General features: G+C 38.2%; 2 protein-coding genes across 2 annotated transcripts in view; one reads left to right on the top strand and one right to left on the bottom strand.

Moving 5' to 3' along the window:
• FAM196A (family with sequence similarity 196, member A) overlaps nucleotides 1–11,023 on the top strand; it is a 31,068-nt gene extending 20,045 nt beyond the window's left edge. The window contains 2 exon segments of the mRNA XM_010293347.1: nucleotides 284–355; nucleotides 10,840–11,023. Of these exon segments, the coding sequence (XP_010291649.1) occupies nucleotides 284–355; nucleotides 10,840–11,023 (256 nt within the window).
• A 7,998-nt stretch (nucleotides 11,024–19,021) lies between these two features.
• Nucleotides 19,022–20,603, bottom strand: part of LOC104625661 (dedicator of cytokinesis protein 1) — a gene marked incomplete at its 5' end in the record, with an annotated part of 76,977 nt that continues 75,395 nt past the window's right edge. Inside the window, 2 exons of the mRNA XM_010293348.1 lie at nucleotides 19,022–19,045; nucleotides 19,951–20,046. Coding sequence (XP_010291650.1) covers nucleotides 19,022–19,045; nucleotides 19,951–20,046 — 120 coding nt within the window. The remainder of the gene's footprint in view (nucleotides 19,046–19,950; nucleotides 20,047–20,603) is intronic.

Genomic DNA, 20,603 nt, shown 5'->3' with positions numbered 1-20,603 from the left:
GTGTTCCCTTTTAATTTACAAAAGGATAATGGAAATAAATCTTTTCTTTTTCTCCTTGCAGTCATTAAAGACTCATTTTTCAAAAATAGCTTCATCTTCCCATTTTCAGTGAAGCTGAATAGGCTATTTTTGATCCTGTTTTCCCAATGGCTAGATTTTTGTATTCAGTATTAAAGTAGTTTTTGGTTTGGGGGGGGTTGTTTTGTTTTTCAGAATCATAGAAGGCAAAAAAACATGTTAAAACAAATTACTTTTTAATGACCTCGTGTTCTTGTCTTTGTAGGCTTTCATATCGGACTGGTCAAGACACGGCTAATTGCGACACATGCAGGAACAGTGCATGTATTATCTATAGGTAGGTTAAAAATACTAATATTCCCACTTCTTCCTGAGTGAAAGTAATGATTTATTCACTAATGCAAGATCAATTGTTATCCTCCATTTTTCAATAACAGAAGACCAGTTTAAAAACAGAAAAAAAATTAACTTCACTAAATTAATAAAATTCAACAGACACTGTTTCTAAGTCTAAAATTTTCAGATCAAGAATAGATGATTATGGTCACTGCTACTGCTGTAGCTCTTGGATGTGAAGCGTTACAAGGTGTGAGCTTCACTTTCACAGAGCTGGAGAGATTTAGCATTTTCTGTCCAACAAGTCAACTTCAAATTGATTTCTATAGCGGTAACTACTGGATGCAGGAATTGATTTTGAGAGAGAGACTTTATAGCAAAGAGAACCAGATTCAATCTAGACAGTTTTATCAGTAAAATGACACAGCTACCCAGGCTTTTATGTACTTTTGTATTAGCGAAGAAGTTTTAAAACATGCAGGGCAAACACGTCTTGCCCAACACGAACAGCACCACTAACTTCTTCAAATCAGATGTGTGTTGCATGGAGACTGCAAACAAGTGAAGACTTGCTGTACGTGTACAAAGAGCTCCTTCAGCACACCTGATGTGAAGGTGTACGGTTCTGTAGGGTGAATACAGGTTTGCTCATTACTGTCAAACAGATAAAATTACAAACTGCTTAAAGGTTTTGTTAAAGACCTTGTTAAAGCAGGTTTGTACCTGCTACAGTCTCTCCTCCAGAAGGAAATACCTGGAGTTTGCTCTCTAGAAACAGAGGAGGTCGAAAAGGTGAAAGGATACAGCTGCCTATTTCTCTAAAGCAGAGGTTCCCCTTTTAACATTTGTCAGCTGAGACCCATTTTGGCATGTATTACGTTACAGGGAGGGGATAACAGATAGGCAGTGGTCATGACATGATGTCATCCTGAGTCTGATGATGTGTTTCTTACTGACAGCTTAATTGTCCTCCTCCATTAGAGTCTAGAAAAACCCAGCTGAATATTTTCATGTGTTGCAGGTAAGATAAAAACAAGTGGATCTCACTGTTAGAGTATTTCAGAAATATCCGGTGTATAGTACAGATGAAAATGTATAAAGATGACTTAATTACAGTGAAGTTACAAACCAAAATGAAGGTACAGATGTTGGCTAGGTCTGAAAAGCATAGGATTTCCCCCTTCGCCCCTTAATTCTCTGCTTGGTCTCTGATTTAGGCAGAAGACCTACAGCTGTTTATCTCCCAGCTGCCTAGAAGGGAAGGAAAAAAGGATGGAGAACTTCAACTCCATCTTTTCTATTTACAAGCTAACTAGAAAAGGGAATGATGCTGTTCTGTGCAGGAGAAGGAACCAATTAATTTATCCGTCCTTTCGAGCAATGTTTAGACACGTATAAATAGCCAAATCCCACCGTGCTTCCCTTGTTCTGAGCACACCCCTGCGCATTTCTTGCTCAGGGCAGCCTGGGAAGGTACAGCACAGCACATTTCTATCAGGGAAACTATTTTTGTTTCATTAGCTGAAAAAATCCAATTGGAAATTTTTTCAAATCTTGACTTCTAGTCAGCCGATTTAAAGTTAAGGAACCTTCCAGTTTCTACCACAGCATTCACTGAAAGTTAAATGAGTCCAGAAACGCAAATTTCGAGCATTTCCCTACCGACAGGCTAACAGCGTCACAGGCGGGTCTAGCTCTTCAGTATTTCCCACCAGAATGGCCATTTGGACTGAAGCTATTGATGCTGGGCATTTGCCTAAAGCAGTGTTTCCAGGGGAAGTTTTAGCAAAAAATCAGCTCAGTTTTTTGACAGATTCAGAGAATATATGCTGCAGGCAAGAAGTCTAAAGCCAGAAGACAGCACCAAACAGGGGAACTATGAGAAGACTGAATTACTAAACCAAGATAAGTGGCCAGAAGGGATAAAGGAGAAATTCACTGATGTAACTACCACTATCGCAGACTGCCTTGTAAGGAGCCTCCGTCCCCAACAAGTCCCACACAGTTCTGAAACCTCTGAAAAAGTGCAGCATTTCATTAGTGAGGATGCTAAAGCTACTCTTAAATCTAGATGCAATGATACATCCCACACCTTTGCAAGGGGTTTGCATGACAAGCGCTACAGAGTTATGGGGTTTCTCTTTGAGACAAAAGACCTTTTAGGAATAGAAAACACAGATTAAACCATTCAAGATGCACTGAAAACCTGGGTATCTCTGAGGGCACTGGACCCCGAAGCTGTCAGTAAGCGTCACGTGTCAGACCAGGAGGATCATCCTGGCTGACCTACTGCACATTCCACAGCCTGCTTTTAGAACATGCTCCTGTTGTGGACCCTCCTTGGTCTTGAGCTCTTTCACTCAAGTAGTACACAAGAGACCCGCAAGAAAAATATAACCAATGCCCTTATGGGACAAATCAATGATTTCAAGAGAAAACTAACTTTCCCATAATTGACAATTTTTTTTTTTAATATGACTCAATTTTGAACACAGTAACATGACAAAATATTCAGAGCTCTTTCTGTTGGGGGGTTTTAGCTGCTTTTTAGTATAAAAAATGCCAATACTGTTAGTAAACGTTCTAAGAATAGGTTTTTGAGAATACAGTTATTTTGCTTATGAAATTTACATTCTTTGCTATGATTCCAAATCTATTTTTATATTATTTTGGTTTTATATTGAGTATACTTTCCTTTTCCTTTCTTAGTATTAAAGGAAAAAAGAAAACCAGGTTACTTTACTTTTTTTTAATAAATAGGAAACTGATCAAACATTAAACACTATTTAAAAGACAAGGTACCAAAACCTTAAACTGCTGTAGAAATAAATAGGAAAAGAAATACATCTACATTTGACTTCCCATTTCCCTCAAAATTCGACTTATTTCTGCTATGATAAATACATTCCAGAACTTGACAGACATTCCAGACACAGGCATCACCAACACCTTCTTCCATTGCAGGAGAGGAGCCACGTTAACTGCACCCCCTTACTGCAGCACACATCAATTCACTGCTTCCACTCCCAATTAAATACCCATTTAGTTGCTATTCTGACGAGATGGAAAGGCTTGAGTCATTACCCAAAGGCTTCACCAGCCTACGGTCACTAGGATTCTGGTATGGACAGGATCGGTTGCGCTGTGTTAAACACGGCAGAAAAACTTTTACTGGGCAACACCATCACTATTCGTTTTAAATCTTGAATATAAAGTCCCAACTCCACAGCAACAGTCTAAAACAGTCGGTAAAAAGTATTCAGCATTGTGTCTTTACAGTAATTTCCAGGCAGTATTTAAAATAGAAGTAAAAAACCGTGATTAAACAGTAAAAATAAACAACCATTTTATCAAATGTTGATCTGTGTCAAATACTCATCTATTCCATTAGCATCAGTATCTCATAAACCGAGCTCATAAAACAGTTTCCAAAGCATCTTCTACAAACTAAAAAACAAATTTACAGACAAAAGACAACCTTTTACATCTCTCTTTTACAAACTAATGTAGATTCACCACTGAAAATTTTAAGGATAGAAAATAAGTTTTGTTAGGGTACATTGTCCTGACAAAGTCAACTTAAATACTGAAGTCTAGCAAAATGTTGCTATTAAGAAATTGCATTGATATGCAGAAACTGTACCAATTCCATAACACCCAAAACCCACACGGACTAAATCTTCACAGCCTGTTTTATTCTGTGATTATCTTTTTGTGGAACTGCCCTTTCCGCTCCTGTTTAAATTACCACCCCATGTGAATTTTAATCCTTGAGCAGAAATCTGTACGAGAAAATGAATCTTCTGTTTAATATTGTGTGCATTATTTTAAGGCCTTTATCATGAATTATTTCCATGAAGGAGCAGCTCGAAGAATTCATGCTAGACCTCCCTTTAGTCACAAAGGTCAGAAGTACTGAGTACCTTTTACAAGGCTACTTTAGCTTCTAGAAGTAAACTTTTTACTAGATCAAATCACTAGCCAATTTCTGCACAGGGGGAACAAAAAACTTAAATCAGTACCACATGATTGTAGTTGCTACTCAAAGCTGTGTTGACTATTAATTTGGTTGCTTTTTACTCCTTTGAAATTTTGAATTAATATATGCTGGTTTTCATTATTTGATTTGGTCTTTGATATTGAAGTTCTTCTGAGGTGCACTCCAACTATTCAACAGACAATATCTTAATAGAATCTATGAAATTTAACTCTCAATACAACAGTGGCAAGTAAAACAGGTTAAAATCATGGTGATACAAGTTAACTAGGTAGCCCGGAGCCCACATGGAAGCAGTTCACATGTGAAGGTTAGATATAGTGATAATTATTAATGTTAATAAATATGGCAACACAAAGTGAAAATAATAGAGGTAGGCATAAATTCCTAAGATAAAATTAGTATAGTAAAATCAGGTAACTAAATTATAAGAATAGTAATTTTTATCATCTTTATTTCCTACCCACATTCATCAATTTACATTCTCTCTCATCTGACCTCTAGACTGTAAGATGCTTAGTAGAAAAAATGGATCTTAATGGCTTGCTAGCACTGACAGTGCTTTGGGTCCTACGCATTTGTGATTTTCAGGTCAAAATAGGAAATTTCACAGAGATTGCTTAAAAGTGTATTAAACTAATTTTTGAGTGATTAGTGCGTATCTGGATCCCATTCTTCCAAGACGTGGCGTGCACTAATGCCATGTCATGCAATTAACGTGACCCCGAAGGAGACGCTACGATATTCTTCAATTCCTGCTTCGCCTAGCCTACTTAAATGCAGAGTTAAGCTGCTCTACAAATGCTTGCAGGATTTGGGCCTCAATTTTACAAACCAGGTAATAAAATGGTAAACAGAAGGGGTCTTGACTGAAATGAGAAAGGCTCAGGTTGAGTAGGAGAAAGGTTTTCCCTTGAGACAGAAAGCAGAGGGATAGGCTTTGTTAACAGCCTGTGCAGGCTCCATCCTGGGAGGTTTCAAGAGACAAGTGGATAGTCCTCAGCAACACAGTCCTGAACCTGAACTGTTCCGATTCCGTGATCTTACCAGTAACCAACATATCCAATCATTAGTATCTAATAGTCTTAAAATGATTCATGTTAATAGCATGTGACTGCGTTAGGAAAAAAACCACCCATCTAGATACCCTCCCACAGTCCATATGCTTAAAACCAAATGGTTGTGACTCCTCAAACTCTGTTTTCAATCCCTTATACAGCAACAAAGTCAGAAAAAGTTCACTCTACTGCCAGCACGCAAAAAATAAACTCATTAACACATGTTCTCAAAATCATTAAAAAAAACGAAGCCAAAACCAGAATATCCACCACACCAACCGTAATCCACAGCGCTAGGGTTTAGAAAACGGGATTAGCCAGAAAAAGGCAGCCTGAGCAAGTCGGCCACCCTGTGTGCATGCCTTGAGCCAGGTGTCCAAATTGTCCACCTCAGCCCCGCATCACCCCCTTCAGCATACAACGGGCTCTATGCAGATAGTTGTGACACCTCTGGGAAGGCGTTACACAGCGCGCACGTTACACAGCGCGCGCAGGCACGCCGTGCCACACCCACCCCAAAGCACCTCCGAGATGTTCTCGGGGCCTCCGAGAGCGGCTGGAGGCCAAGCGAACCCTGCGCCGATGAGCGCTCCCGCACCGCGAGCGCTCGGTCAGGGGTCGGGCAGCTCTCTGCTCCTCTCCCCTCGGGCTCCAGGCAGCAAGCGCTGTCCCTCGCCGGCGAGCAGCTGTTCAGTAGATTTTTCCCTTTCTTTCCTGAATACGACTCAAATTCTGCATAGAAAATGGTTTTGTTCCAGGTTTCTCTTGGGGTACTCACTGTCGTGGTATACGAGTCTTCATTGTTTTCCGAACACAGTAACTCCATTTCGCAAACACAAAAGGCAAAAGCTGGGGGACACTAAGCCCAAAGCAAAACAGAGAAGCCCCAGAGGTTCCCACTGACTTCAATACCAAAATTAACAGTTGTGTATAAAATTTGTTTTCGAGGCAGCAGTCAACTGCCCTGCTTTTTGCCCTCTACCTTCGTCCTCTTTTGTCACCCTCTACCTTTTTGCAATCCTTTGCCTCAATAGCAAGTCAGTGGTACTTCTTAGGGACAAAATTAGATCATGATTCACGTTTCAGCTAGGCTCCTCAGTCAGTTTAGTGCACGTCCATGCTGTGCAATAAATAATAGCAGAATCTGGGAAAGAGGAAAAGGAAGGAAAAAAAAAAATTTAATCTCATTTTGGGTTCCCTTTGCACTGGTATCAGTCCCTAGCAGAAAGCAAGATGACAGAAAAAGCAGGCTCAGGGTCCTCAGCTCTGGGGCTCAGTCAAGCACAGACTAATGTAACTTGGAGCTGCAACGGCAAAGAGATTTTTGATCAGTCCTGGACTAAACTGGTCTCACTGTGAAGGAATTTCAGCGATTTTAACAACAAAGTTATCGTCTGTGCTTAATGAGCACATCAAAATAAAATTCTCAAAGGTCTGTCATTTGATTTTATTTGGCCAGTTTTTCACAGGCATGACATCTGTGCAAACACTGATACACAGGCAACTACCCTAAAACATAAAGTTTCCGTTGTAAGCCTTGTACTTGTATAATTTTTTCAGGGAAAACACACAGAAAACCAGAATATTTATCACAGACAAAGTTGTACTGCTTGTAGTTCACAAAACCAGCCTATTTGCACCACAGTTCATGCACAGTAAAAATTTGAGACAAGCACTGACCATGGAGAAACTCCAAGCCCATGTTCCTCATTTGGCAATATTGTAAGTGAACCTTTAGTACGTCCTGATCAGATGTGTCAGGCACGTGTTTATGGTACTAGCATTATATAACATTATCAGTCTATTGAAGAATATTATTACATCTAAGGAAAAATGCTTCTAAAGCCAATAATTATAATCTCCATCATGCATAATGCTACAAGAACACATAGTCCTCATTCATTAAGTTTATGTAGTTCTCATGGGGAGGCTTAAAGAGGAGACAAAAACAGATGAAGTTTGAAAGTGAAGAGAGCCACATGGCATAAAGAATATTTCAAGAAAAGGTCATTCTGAGAGGAAACCTATAGATACTTAGGATACAAAAATAGCACTAAGCAAAACAAAATTGTCAGAACTGACAGGTGACAAAATCAAGTTCATGAATGCAAGAACTGGAAAGCTAGAGGAACAGTCTGTAGAGAGGATCTGCAACTCTGAAAAAATACAAAGAAGTCATACAAATATGTAACACACTCTGAATTTAACAGTATTCCGTATGTTCGATATAAAATTAAAGACCAAAAATAAAGTCAGTATAGCTAATTTAGAAAGATACGGGAAAGATTACAGAATAAGGTTTTTATCTTATTACTGCAGCACAGACAGGTATATACTAAAACCTAAGTTTGTAAGAAAACAGATCATTGGCCTGGAAGAAGTGGTTACTTGAAAAACCTACAAAGCTAGATAAATTGATCTTATAGACAACAATCAATTGTTCTGCATAATTTACAGCTATAAATGCTGAAATGATATCAATGTTTTATTTAACCCCTTATACTCTTCAGAAGCAAAACTATTTCATTTTCATGTAAACAGCTGAAAGACAGCTGAAGCGTACTGCAAATGGTTTTATGCAGTAGAAAATTATAACATGGGTTTTGTTATATGGACTAGAACTAAGACTTTTTCTCTTGAGGTTTATCTTTAGTAGAAATTATGAAAAAAGTTAATCTGTTCAACAAGGGTTTTTTTAAAAACAATTTATCTTTTACATCAATTTCAAGTAGCTGTTAAGAGAGCTCTTCTGCAAGAATAACATCTTGGAAGAAGTAAAAATGAACTCTGCCAGTGCCAGAGCTGAAATGCCCTTTCCCCCCCCCCCAAATTTTTACTGAGAAACAAACCAACTATAACACATGCCAGATTCTGCACAGATTTGCATGCCACTTCCAATGAGATTTAGAGAGCTCTTAGAGAAGAATGTATTTCATGCTGTGATTCTCTCACTGTATTACTGAAAGCATTTACGTGGTGGGGCATTCACAATCAACCGTTATCCCAATCTTACCTCAAAATTAATGCTGCACTTACCTAACCAACTGCTTTTTGCTAGCTAAACTGCAAACAAGAACGTGTTATCAAGTTGAAGACGGTATTGTTCTTTCATTAGCAAGGATGGGTACGAGATTAATCGGTAGGCTTGTAGTGTGCTTCTGCAGTAAGAGGATACCCTGCACAGCTGTCTCCTGCAAATTCAGTGTTCATAGGTATCGCTGTAGCATATAGCTGAAAGTTTAAACATTACCTTCTTCAATTTGGAATATCTTTTTACTGCTTAGAATATTTTCCCTACCTCCATGTTGTTGAGTATTTGAAGTCTTACTTGATGTATTTCTCTCCTCCATTATTAGGAAGTTTATCTAAATGACCAAAATGCTAACGCTTTTGCTCAGAATATGTTTTAACAGTCAAACTAGGCACCAAACTAGGCACAGCCAGATGCAAAAAAAAACACCTTATACCTTCCCGGCACCCCCTTCTAGGGCTTCACTGGAAGTCCTTACAGGCAGACTCTTCAGCTCTTCAAAAAAACCAAAGCACACAAGTATCCCAAACTTCTCTTAGCATCTTTGATTCCCTCTCCTCCAGCCTAAGAAGAAAATAAAATTCACCTAAATCAGCAGATGTTATTAGATGGTATTACGTGCTCAATTTGCAAAAAGGCTGCAGTACTGAAGTCCACCAAAATTTCCCATCACTCCTGTTATTCCAGCTTACTTGGAGAATGTCCTCTGAAATGTTTTCAGGTGTTTGGTACTGCACGCTGGCATGTGTTCAAGGTGGGGTGCCACTCCCCTTAAGCTAGACAGGGGTAGTAGTAACAAAAGTTTAAAAATCTCTTTTTAAATAAACTACACCGGGAGCATGAGGCCTGAAAAGGCAGACCTAACTTCTCTAGCGGTTGACGCCAAACAAGCAATAGCAGAAATAACTAAGAAAACATGTTTAATACTTATTAGAAGTGAACTGACGTCCAGGAACAGTAACTTCATATCCCTGCAACGCTGAAGTAGCAACGGTAGCCAGCGCAAAGCCCAAGAAACCTCAGCAGTAGAGGCGAAAGGGCAACCTCCCAAGTGCCCCAACAGATGCATTCACACACAGTCTTCACCTCAGCTGTTAACTGTTAGGTTTAAAATGTCAAGCAAAAGGTAGGGAAGAAATAAAATTCCCTTAATTTCACCCCATCTTCTAAACTCATCCTCTGACACCCAGATGCCACACTGCAATGTAAGGCACAAGAAAGGATGAAAAGACTCGGGGCAGCCCTTGGTCACAAGCTGCTGTACCAAATGCAACTGAAACCATGTTTCAGGGTGTTTCTAAGCGGCCTAGATTCGGTTTCGAGTATCAGACAGAATTAACCTTTTGCTGAAGTTTATAACATGGTTGCTTCGTTTTATAAGGTAAACTTGAAATGATCGGTAGCACACTGTTGAAATAAGGGTTATAATTTCATCTTTATTATGTTTCTTAATTGCTGGCAGGATTTTATAGCTGACTAGAATTCAGGAGAGGTTTTTTAGAGCTTCAATGTATTTTTTGAATGCAAGCTTACATTTAAATGAATATTTCTCTTATTTCTATTAAATTTTAGGAGCAATGGAACAAGCAAGTACACACTAGCTACTACTGAAACAGGTTCTTTCCGTTTTACCTGCAGATCTGTTCAGCCACATAAATAGATCATTAGATGGTTTTGTCTCAGCAGTAATTTACAGCAGGGGCCAAGTAGATGTTATGCTGTCATCCTCATTACAGAGCGAGGTTTTGATGCTGTCAGCATACGCTAAAGGGTTGCACTGTAAAGGAGAATTTTTTTAAATTTATTTTTTTCCACATGTGTATAATTATTAGTTTTTGTAATATAATTCTTTCACCAATCTGCTCTCATATGTGGAAAAAAATTCATCTAACTCATGGTAAAACTTGCAGGAAACAGCTAAAGTAAAGAAATTGCCACGACAACCTTGTTGCTGATGGCCAACCCATCAGCTCCTCTCAAGAGCACGAGGATGCGCGTGCCTGGCTGCCACCCCCACACATCCCAGACCACACAAACAAGAGGAAGAACTGAGCCTGGGAGCCGTCCAAAAGAGCATTTTTCTACAGAGAGTAGTATTTCTAGTTCTCAGTCACTTCACAGCACTTGGACCATAATCCTCCAGGCCCTGCTAATCAGAGGGAGAAGTTTGCACAATCCCATTCCTATTTCCATTTTGCAGTATGTCCCTTTTTGACCTTCCTCTTCCCCTTGACCCCACCTTTCACTTTTGGTGCAAGAAATGTGGAGATCCGATTTAAACATTTATTTTGTATTTGAATTTCATAATATAAGCACTTGTATATTGGTGTCAGATGTCAAAGACTTGAAATCTTTCTGTCATAATTAGTAACCAGTTGCTTTTGTCTTCCCCATTTTAGTGTGGAATTGGATTTTAAACAGCAAGAAGATAAACTACAGCCAGTTTTGAGAAAACTTCATCCTATTGAGGAAACTCAGGTTGCACCTTTGCCTTATTCTCAGGAGAGCTACTCCTCCACTCCCAAGCAAAAATCCAAAACTGAATCAAAAAAGCATGGAAGATGGAAACTCTGGTTCCTTTAACCCAAGTCCGTTACATGTGGAGTTCAAGGCCTTCTTTGAAAAATATCTGGAGTTCTATCAGTCATCTATAATGGGATCTTGGTAGACTGATAGTGTTACTGGCCAATGTAGTTCTGACCATTCTGGCAGCATTCAGTTCTCACCGTATGTACCAAAAAGGCCTTTGTACCTATAAACTAATGTCCAGAAGCGAGGCGTCAGATAATACCTTGCCAGCTTTTATTTGCAGTTCACCAATGTGGGATGTAAAACCTGAATTGAAATTTGTACAAAGGTGGAAAGTAAAACTATTTTCCCCCCCTTAGATCTGAAAGCGTCACATTCTAACCTGATAAATGGTAGGCTGTCATCCTGTACACAGCTAAATATTGCTATTGTTTTAAAGCCTTTTGGGGGTTTGGTTTATTGTCTTCACACAACAACGAGGGAAAACAAAAAAAGGCGAGCAAGCCTTATACTTGCAGTGGTCTTCAGTTTTACAAATCCATGTTGATCGGGGAGTGCAGTTTTCAGCACATATATCCTGGACAAAGCACAATTTTTCATGTGGTCCAAGACCGTGAATAATCTCTAAGATGTGACTCTATGTATATTTGCCTTCATGCGATGTAGACTTCAACCAAGCTCTCACATTTCAACAACGTGCCATCATTTCTAATTTAGCTATGTCCTCATCACCAGACGAACAAGTCCGCTGCTCATCTCCAACGGGTGAGCGGCTAGAAACCTCCCAAAGTCAGGACAAGCCTTTAACCACACCAAGCTGACAGGGTCAAGGCTACAGGACAATCATCTGTCCTAGATCTCACTTTTAGTCTTTTGGTACCCAAAAGGTCTAAATGACAAATTCTGGCACAGAAAAAAAAAACCAAACCACCCCACAAACAGAACAATCAAAACCTCTACGGATTGTTGGCATTTGCCATAATTTAGTACCTTTTTGTACCGCAGCCTTTGGAAAACCTCTACACTATTGCAGAAGGCACCAGAAAATATATAGTATGCATTATGCATTGAAACCTGTTTGGAAGGAGCAGTAATTTTAAATGCTATTTATTTACTAAGCTTCTCAGATGGGTTTCCGAACATATTATAATTTAGATATACACTATATTAATTGTACTTACTAACCAACACACTTAGGGAAGAGATACAAATCAATTTTTTTCCCCTTTTTTTAACTAAATGACACTTAGAAGTTTGCTCTGATTTATGAACTGCAACCTTTTCCTTTAAGTATATGCTACTGTCATTAAAACTAGAATGACCAATTGTGGAAAAAATTCTCATGCTAGAAGTGGCCAGGGAGTGGGAATTTTTTTTTTTTTTTAGGACTTAAGATCATTTGCGTCATACAGTGTCAGGTGTCAAACTAGCTTACTAAGAATTGGTTTTGAAATTGCATACCCTGCAGCATCAGTAAGATAGATCTTCTTCAGCCTCTAAGTGGAAGAAGTGTAATCATTAGCAGAAAAGTTTGCACATACTAAAAAATCTGAAGCGTGTTCATTTGCACTGTATTTCCTCTCAGCTCAACATCAAATCCATTACTGCAAGAAAACTTGAGGAAAAGAACCTGATTTCCCCCCCCCAAGCAAAGAACAAGAAAAGGAAGTTAAAATGGAAACAGAAATGCAGAAGATGTCTATGTCCACCTCAGAATGAATTTCAGCATGCTTTACTGAAAAAAGTCACCTTTGCAGTAAACCTTCAAGAGGGCTACAAGTTCTTGTATATAAGCAAACAATATCCTGAAATACTTTTGTGAAAGCTGAAGGATTAGAAAAGGTGAGCCTGTGTACCAGGAAGGAAGTGCAATTGTTTCATCTAGAAAAAATGTGTTCCATGTATTTTATACCATTTTTAATTGAAACTACAAAACTGTTTACAAGACAGCCCACCCTACATGTTTTAGAAACCCAAGTATTTCCAAACAAGATTTTTTTTTTCCTAAAGAGAAAGAAATATCAAATATGGACATAACAAGAAAACACAACAGTATTCAGCATTATTTTAAAATAGTGTTAGTAATTAACTCATCTATGCTAACATGCCTGGTGTTTGGGGTTTTTTTTTTTTTTTAATAAATTAAATCAAGCATCTCTCAATGGCAATCGGTTACCAATCGTTAGTGTCACTGAATCGGTAGCTTTTCCCATAAACCTATTCTAACCGTTCTTGTGTGCAGGGACTCTGACACAAAAGTGAACTGTTTTTATGTGCGGTTACTGACTCATACAGAGACCAGTATTCTGTAATAATTTAAATTGATAGAGGAAAATTCACTGGTGAAACATGTTAAGAGCTAAAAGTGAAAGTTCTCACGGCGTGTTCTGTACATGTCCAGGCTATTTTCTTAAGAAGTTGCAAATTTTTAATTTTTTACATTTTTTTAAAACTGGAAAAGCTAACATACATATAGTCTTGCTTAAAATTACATGTCGTGTTATATCGTACCATACAATGTAATTTGTAATAAAATGTTTTTGCAAGTGTGTAAAATGTATCATATTGTATTACATTTAGACTCACCTCAGGCTCAGGTTAGATACTGAGAGAAAAACCGAATTCTTTAGAGCTTTTAGTTCTATGTGACTGACAAAGCTATTTTCACCCTAATGTAGAAGATCTTATAAGATGCAGGTATGAGGTTATTAACAAAGAAAATGCATCTTCCCTTTCAATGTGGCACTTAACGTAGCTTTGCTGAATTCACTGACAGTATCATGCACTTTCATACACTAATTTTCTATATGCACTTCTCCCATATCATGCTTAAAAATACTTTTTAGTCAAGAAATACTGCAGTGATTTTATATTACTTGCCATTTTCTGAGTCCGTATAACTTCCATTAAGCAAGTTACATTCTTTGTTTTAGAACTATTAGGAAACACTATTCATGTGAGTATCACTTGTTTTCTTAAAGAAAGGAAAATCACTGTAAAAATAGTTTAGAAATCAGGATAAACTGAAAAAATCATTATTAAAACTGAAAAATCCTACCATCGGTACAAAGTGTTTGCTTTTTCTTGCTTAAGATACAAAACCACCGTCTACGCCTTTAATTTCACTCCGTGTTTTAAAGGTTAATCTCTTTCTCAGGATCAAATAGGTTCATTTTTCATTAACACTTTCAAATCAAGGATGCTGTTAGACTATACCAGTTCTTTAGCATCTGTATAATAGCACGCATTATATATTACTACTGGAATTTGTTAGCTAGATGGCCACTAAATTTTGCTATACCAACACAATTCTGTTCTCATAGAATGAAACAGACTGCATGAAACCGTTTTTAGTATTATTTCAGCATCCATGAAATACAACTCATTAAAATAATTGGAGTGCTAGAAATTTGCTGTCCATTTGTTTAGGTGAATACAGTTTGTTCCAATAAACTGGTAGGGCACACTCCATACTCATTGGCAGCATCGGTGATACTACATTTTACAACACAAAAAAGCTCAGTATTAGTGATGGAACAAAATCATTACCATCATTCAAATACCACGTCAGTTTTTGTGAAATTAGTTTGCAATACATAATTTCAAATGTTTTTCAAGGTAAGAAAACATGCAATTCAATAAAACAAAGTATAATTTTCTACACTGTAGAAGTCCAGTGAAGAAAATGAAGCTTTCTCCCCAACATTTTCGAAGCCATTAACCCTAAACTTGAGCGACTTTAAGGCACAGAAAGACAATTTACATCATCTAGCTTCAACTGCGAAATAGCTTTAGCCCCAGAAGGCTCTCCCATGCCCCTCTAATTCGTAATTTACTTAAGACACAGACTTGAGTTTTACTGCCTTCCAGAAAGTCATCCTGCCTTGAAGATGCCAAGAGACAGAGAACCCACCACTGTCTTTGCTTGGTCAATTATTCCAGTGTTCATTTCCCACGTCAGTGCCATATCCTCTGCTCCACTTCACACGTCTCTCTCTCCAGCGCTGTCACCAGCTCCTCCTCTGTCCTTTGACAGGTGTCACCTTCACCCTACAGAGATTCTCCTTCGCTATCACCAAGGGGCACCTCTGAATCTTCTTTCTATTAACCTCAGACGGTTTTCACATCTCACACCACAAATCACTTTCTTTACTTTCTCATTATTTCAGCAGTGTTTCTGTTTTGGTTTCACCACATCCTTGTGTCAAAGTGTAGGGGGGGGGTGGGTGGGGGAAAAAGCAACATGGGAAATGCTTATCAGTAAAGTCATAAAGTCCTCTCCTGCCCACTGTTTCCTAATCACACAACCTAAGAGTATCTAAAATAGCAATTTTCCCCCATCACAGCAAGTGTTCACCATAGATCACTACCTGTTTTTCAGAGACACTGTTCTTAAGGACAGAGTCTCTTGGGAGTAGAGCTACTTCCTACACTCTTCACTCTTACATCTATGAGTTAGAAATTTTTTTTTCCCCCGTATCAAAATGGAATTTCCTTTGTTCCACCATATAAAGGAACCACGATTGTCTATTTCAGAGACAATGATCATACAGTTGCACAACTCTGCCAACTGAAGTAACTTCCAAAAATTGTACACATTGGGATCCAAAAACCCCATCTGTATGTCTGAAATTAAAGAGTTCAGCAACTAGCTTGTTTTTCTTGGCTTTGCAAATGAAAAACATACCAAGCTGCCGACCACAAGAAGTAGGGAGTAGTCGTGATTCATTTTGGAGCTACCATCATGGCCAGTCAAATCTCATTTACCGAAGGAGGCCGATACGCTGACTTCCATAGAACGCAACGTTCTTCAAAAGTTACTAGGCAAGGAAAGAGGTTGTTCAAAATTATCCTTCAAAAAAGATCCAACGAAGCATGCTCAATTTACTTTCAACACGCTCTTCAGTATTAAAGATTTTGTGATCTTATTATAGGTGACTTCTTACTGCACCAGTAGTAGGGCTAGCTCTAGGCATGTGCAGAAGCAGACCAAAGCAGACAATTTCTGTGAGCAGCAATGAACCCCAACCTTGCATCAGACAACTCAGTACCCACAAGCTGCATCTAGTTCTTACCTTCACTACAATAACACACACAGAACCCTCTACTCAGCAAAGAGATCAAGTAAAAGTCACCCGGTGAGACTTTCAGAGGAAAAAGGAGCCAAAAATCACGAGTATTAAAATGGTGACAAGATTTTTTTTTTTTTTGTTGCACATTAAAAACTCATTTGATATGGCAGGCTGGAAACTAATGCTAATTTCCAAGAATATAAATTCACTGCTTTCATTGAAACGACCTGTTTAAGTGGCCAGACTGTGCTTAGTCTTAGTTAATACAGACACTGGTGAAACTGAGGGTTTGGTTTTTTTTTTTTTTTACAAGTTCTAAAGGCTAGAAGAGAGTGTGCAGTACCACAAATGTTAAGTTGAATTCATCTTGCTACCAACTTCTATCAAAATCATGGTCAAATCAGATTTTAATCTACCACTTACACTCTGTTTTATTTATTGTCTAGTTTTTCTTCTTACAACTGGTCTATCTTATTTCAAGAGAATTCTCTTATGAAGGTATATGACAAAAATAGCTTATGATTTTTGTCTAGAAACTCACACACATTTAAGGAAGCAAAAATAAAAAAAAATGTGAAAAGTCTGAAGAGACTATTGGAGAATCTTTCCAGTCTGCTGAACGCTGTAGACAAGGCACCTCCTGTAATTAAACATGGTTAAGTGGCAAGCCCAGGTATGAGAGACACAAACTTTGCTAGAGAGGCGAGATACAGCCTTGAAGAATACTGAAGGCCAAAACCTTTAAAAGCTCATACCCAACCCCTCCCATATTCAGACTGAGATATGGTAGGCATCAGGGAAGAGGTACCAAAATCCTTTCTTACTGCTTGGATTAAGGTTTGTAACCCAGTGAGACAAATACAGGAGACAGATTACTGTGCAGGTCCTGCCATCGCTGCCGGCTGGTCCCTTGCCTTATACTGAAGGTCAGGGTTTGGCTCAGGTGGGTACAAAAACTCATCCACCTTTCATCAATGTTTTTCCAAGGGAAACTGTTCTGGTATCAGACACACAGAACCCTATCCATAGGCTATAACGCAGAGAAAGTCAGTTGAATTATTTACGATATCCTTAATAGCCTCTAATTGCATATCCTCCCCAAACAGTAAATTCAGTGTCGTATGTTCCCATTACATCAGCACATCTAACAATCTCATCTTCTACTGAAGATTTTTGTTCACTAATGTAAAATCACATTATATTTAAGCATTCCACTTCTGCCACCTGTTCCAAGACAACTGCATTTCCACCGGACCGCTTAAATTCTTTACAATCCTCTGCTGATGACATAAAACTCTGGCCTCTCAGAAACACCAGCTCTCACTGATCTATCACACAGTCAAAAAGAACAGGCGTGTTAGTCACGCAAGCCTCAAACTCAGAAGGGTATACAAAGAATATTATTCAAATATAAATTGAAACAGTTTCTACAAAACAATTGTCTTTGTTCACCCATATAGATCCCAAAGATCGTGTGTTCCAAATGTCACAGTAGTTCCACGGTGACTAGAACAGAAGTTTATAAAGAATGTGAAATTAAACAAACTTGATTGACACTGCAAGGAGTCTATGAATTGATGTTCCTGTATCGCTACCTAAGAGAAAAGAAGCCTTGTCTCGGCTGAGAAGGACTGCGTCTTCCATTTGTTCGAGCTATTCAATGCAGGATGCTCAGAGCAATGCTTCCAGAACGAAGCTAACAGGTGATAAACCTTTACGGATACATAAAACTACATGGATACTTCCCATCTACAGGAGTAAGTGGCAATTTTTCAGTATTTTTGATCCAAGGTCTTTTTTATATTTAAAATGTATTATACAACATTAGGTTTTGGATGAAGATGAAAGATAACGCAGCTGAGCATTTCTCCAAGGTGAAAACATGCTAGTTTTGGTACACCAATATAGCTATATTTCTTACATGAGAAACAAATTGCTATGTCCTGTATTTTGCTTCTTTTGAACAAGTTACTGTTACTTGAACTGTAAGATCCTTTATTTTTAAAATTCCTTCCTTCTACTCATCCAGTGTGGTTAATTGTCTAATATCAGTTCCAGGTAAAACTACACTAGCATTGACGAAAGAGAAGTTAATGTATAATTTCAACCTGGTCATGATCCAGAGGGGTCAGGTTATGCTTGCTAATTATCGCTTGCATTTTACTCTTCCTACTTTGCTGATGCCACAAAAATGAATTGTTACTGGTTGATCATAGGGGCATCCTTTCAGCAACAGAGTGAATTTTAAGATATGAGTAAGTAGTCCTTGAAGATACCCAGTCTATTAACACTCATTACTGTAATTATAGAGTGCATGGATAGAGTGATTTCAAGCTGTATTCATGTGCACTACAGGTATTTTTAATAGAACTGTACATAGTTAAAATATATGCAGGAGAAGTTTTCAAATATAATTTGATAAATGCCAAAAGAATAATTAGCACTTTAAAATATCATCTAAATCACGTTCAACAAAACAATAATTAATTCACATTCACACTGTAACTGAAGACATTTCCTATACATGTGTCTTACAAGAGTACACCCGACACCCTCTCACCCTCTGAAGAGCCAGGGGAAGAAGTAAAGTTTTGTGCCCTTATACAGAAAGACATCAAGTTATCTATTCTGCATATTATTAATAATGACTGTGGTAACACACAAAGTACTAACAACATAAAATTTTTCACTTCCTTTCACTGTTACTGCATCCCAGCACTACAATATTCTGTAGGAGCGATCTCTGTTTGTAACCATTTCTTGCTCCACCAATGGATCTGGTGATCCGTTATCACTTTATTACAACAACAATTCTTGTTGCAAATCCAAGTGGTAAAAGTAGAGGACAGAAAAAAGAAGTTAATGGATGACGCACTAAAGCCAAAACTAAAATTGTCGTGTGTTTGCCAACACAAGCACCACCATATGCCAAGTAAATGGGACAACAGTAGCTAAGATGTGCTGAGAACAGACAGCCTTCTCACAAAAAGTCAAATATCAGTGTCTGCAATTACACAGAGAAATAAAATCAGAAAAGAATGGGGAGATCAAAGAAGGAAGTGCTTATGGACTCAGATATATATGACTGACAAAGAAACACTCTTAAGATGTACCGAGTTAAGAGAGAAAACAGTATATAGAACTAAACTTAACCAAACTGATGTAGAACAGGACAGCTACTGGACCACATTTCTCATCTGTCTGACTCTGACCAGTTTCCTATCTATTAGTTGCCAGATGCACACACCTACGGAAGGTAATATATATAAGGTAAAGGCAAACAGATGGTGAGACTCCTGAAAGCACACTAAGATCTATCCCCACTTTAGATGTCAACAGGCCTCACTACTTTTTCATTATTTAGACCAATGTTAATGATACAGTTGAAAAATTCAAATGTCAGGCTTTAAAATCATGGTGCTCTGCCAAAGTGGAACATGAGAACTTGTAGCTACTGCATCAGTCCTTCCTCTAGATTTTAAAGATGTAGTAACTTGAGGCTCTATTCTTCAATCATTTGAATACTGCCATTATCTTGGTTGTCTCAGTAGCACTCAGAAAAGGCAAGTAAATGCTTGTAGAGTGAAATTATTGCTAATGTAGTAACAAACATCCGAGTCTCTCATTTCCACACTTTTCAGCTGGCTAACAACCAAAATAACGTATTGTTTGTGAAAAGAGACATCTAAAATCTGGCCAATCACCTGGCCACCGATATTTTTAAAATATTTTTTCTCCCCCTGTGTAAAGCACAGAAAAATTACAAGCCAATGTTTTACAGCTTACTGAACACAAAGACAGTTACAGAAGGTTTTGATTGCTTTGGGTCACCTGGGATTTAAATCCTATTACAGTCAGGTTCAAAAAGACATGACAGAGGTATTTAAGTTTACATCAAGAGACACTTACAATGAGCTCCGAATCACGTCCCATGGAAATGACTGTTCTGTTTACTGTCCTCAGTAGCTTTTCCATGATTATCTGGACATGTCGTTGTGTTGGTCCCTAAGGAAAAAGAATAAATTAGTGGTAACCAGATACAACAGACACCAATACAACTGAACTATTTATGCTTGCCTTTAAACCTGCCTGTCTTGAGAAGGTTAAATAAAACATCACTCACTGCTGTTGATCAAAAGCAGAAAATTAGTCTCCCATTTCAACAAACGCCATGCAAAGTCTATTTTATTAATACATGTTACTGATAAATTAACATGTACCACTACAACTATTTAAATGAAAAGCAAGTCCCTGGAAATACAGCAAAGCCTAAGACATTTAGTTACCTAGTAATTTTATTTTCCTAAATAATTTTTCTGACATCAAGAAGCCCGCAGGCATTACCAAGCCTGGGGGGCTATTCTGCAGCAGATCAATTAAAAGAAACAAAAAAGCAAAGCAAAGTATTGGTTAAGGAACTTAAATTTCCATCAATTGTTTCAAATTAATATTTCTGTAATAGAAGTAGTCTGCCACTATTTTTGAGCGAGTTGAGAAAGAAACATTTAGTGCAACCAGCTTTTATGAACAAGTTCAGAAACCTCACGCAGAATGACGGCTAC

Source organism: Phaethon lepturus, unplaced genomic scaffold (assembly GCF_000687285.1).
Source record: "Phaethon lepturus isolate BGI_N335 unplaced genomic scaffold, ASM68728v1 scaffold388, whole genome shotgun sequence".
NCBI classification, from domain to species: domain Eukaryota; kingdom Metazoa; phylum Chordata; class Aves; order Phaethontiformes; family Phaethontidae; genus Phaethon; species Phaethon lepturus.
Note: the sequence above shows the minus strand (reverse complement) of the source record. Positions and strands in the feature narration are given on the sequence as shown.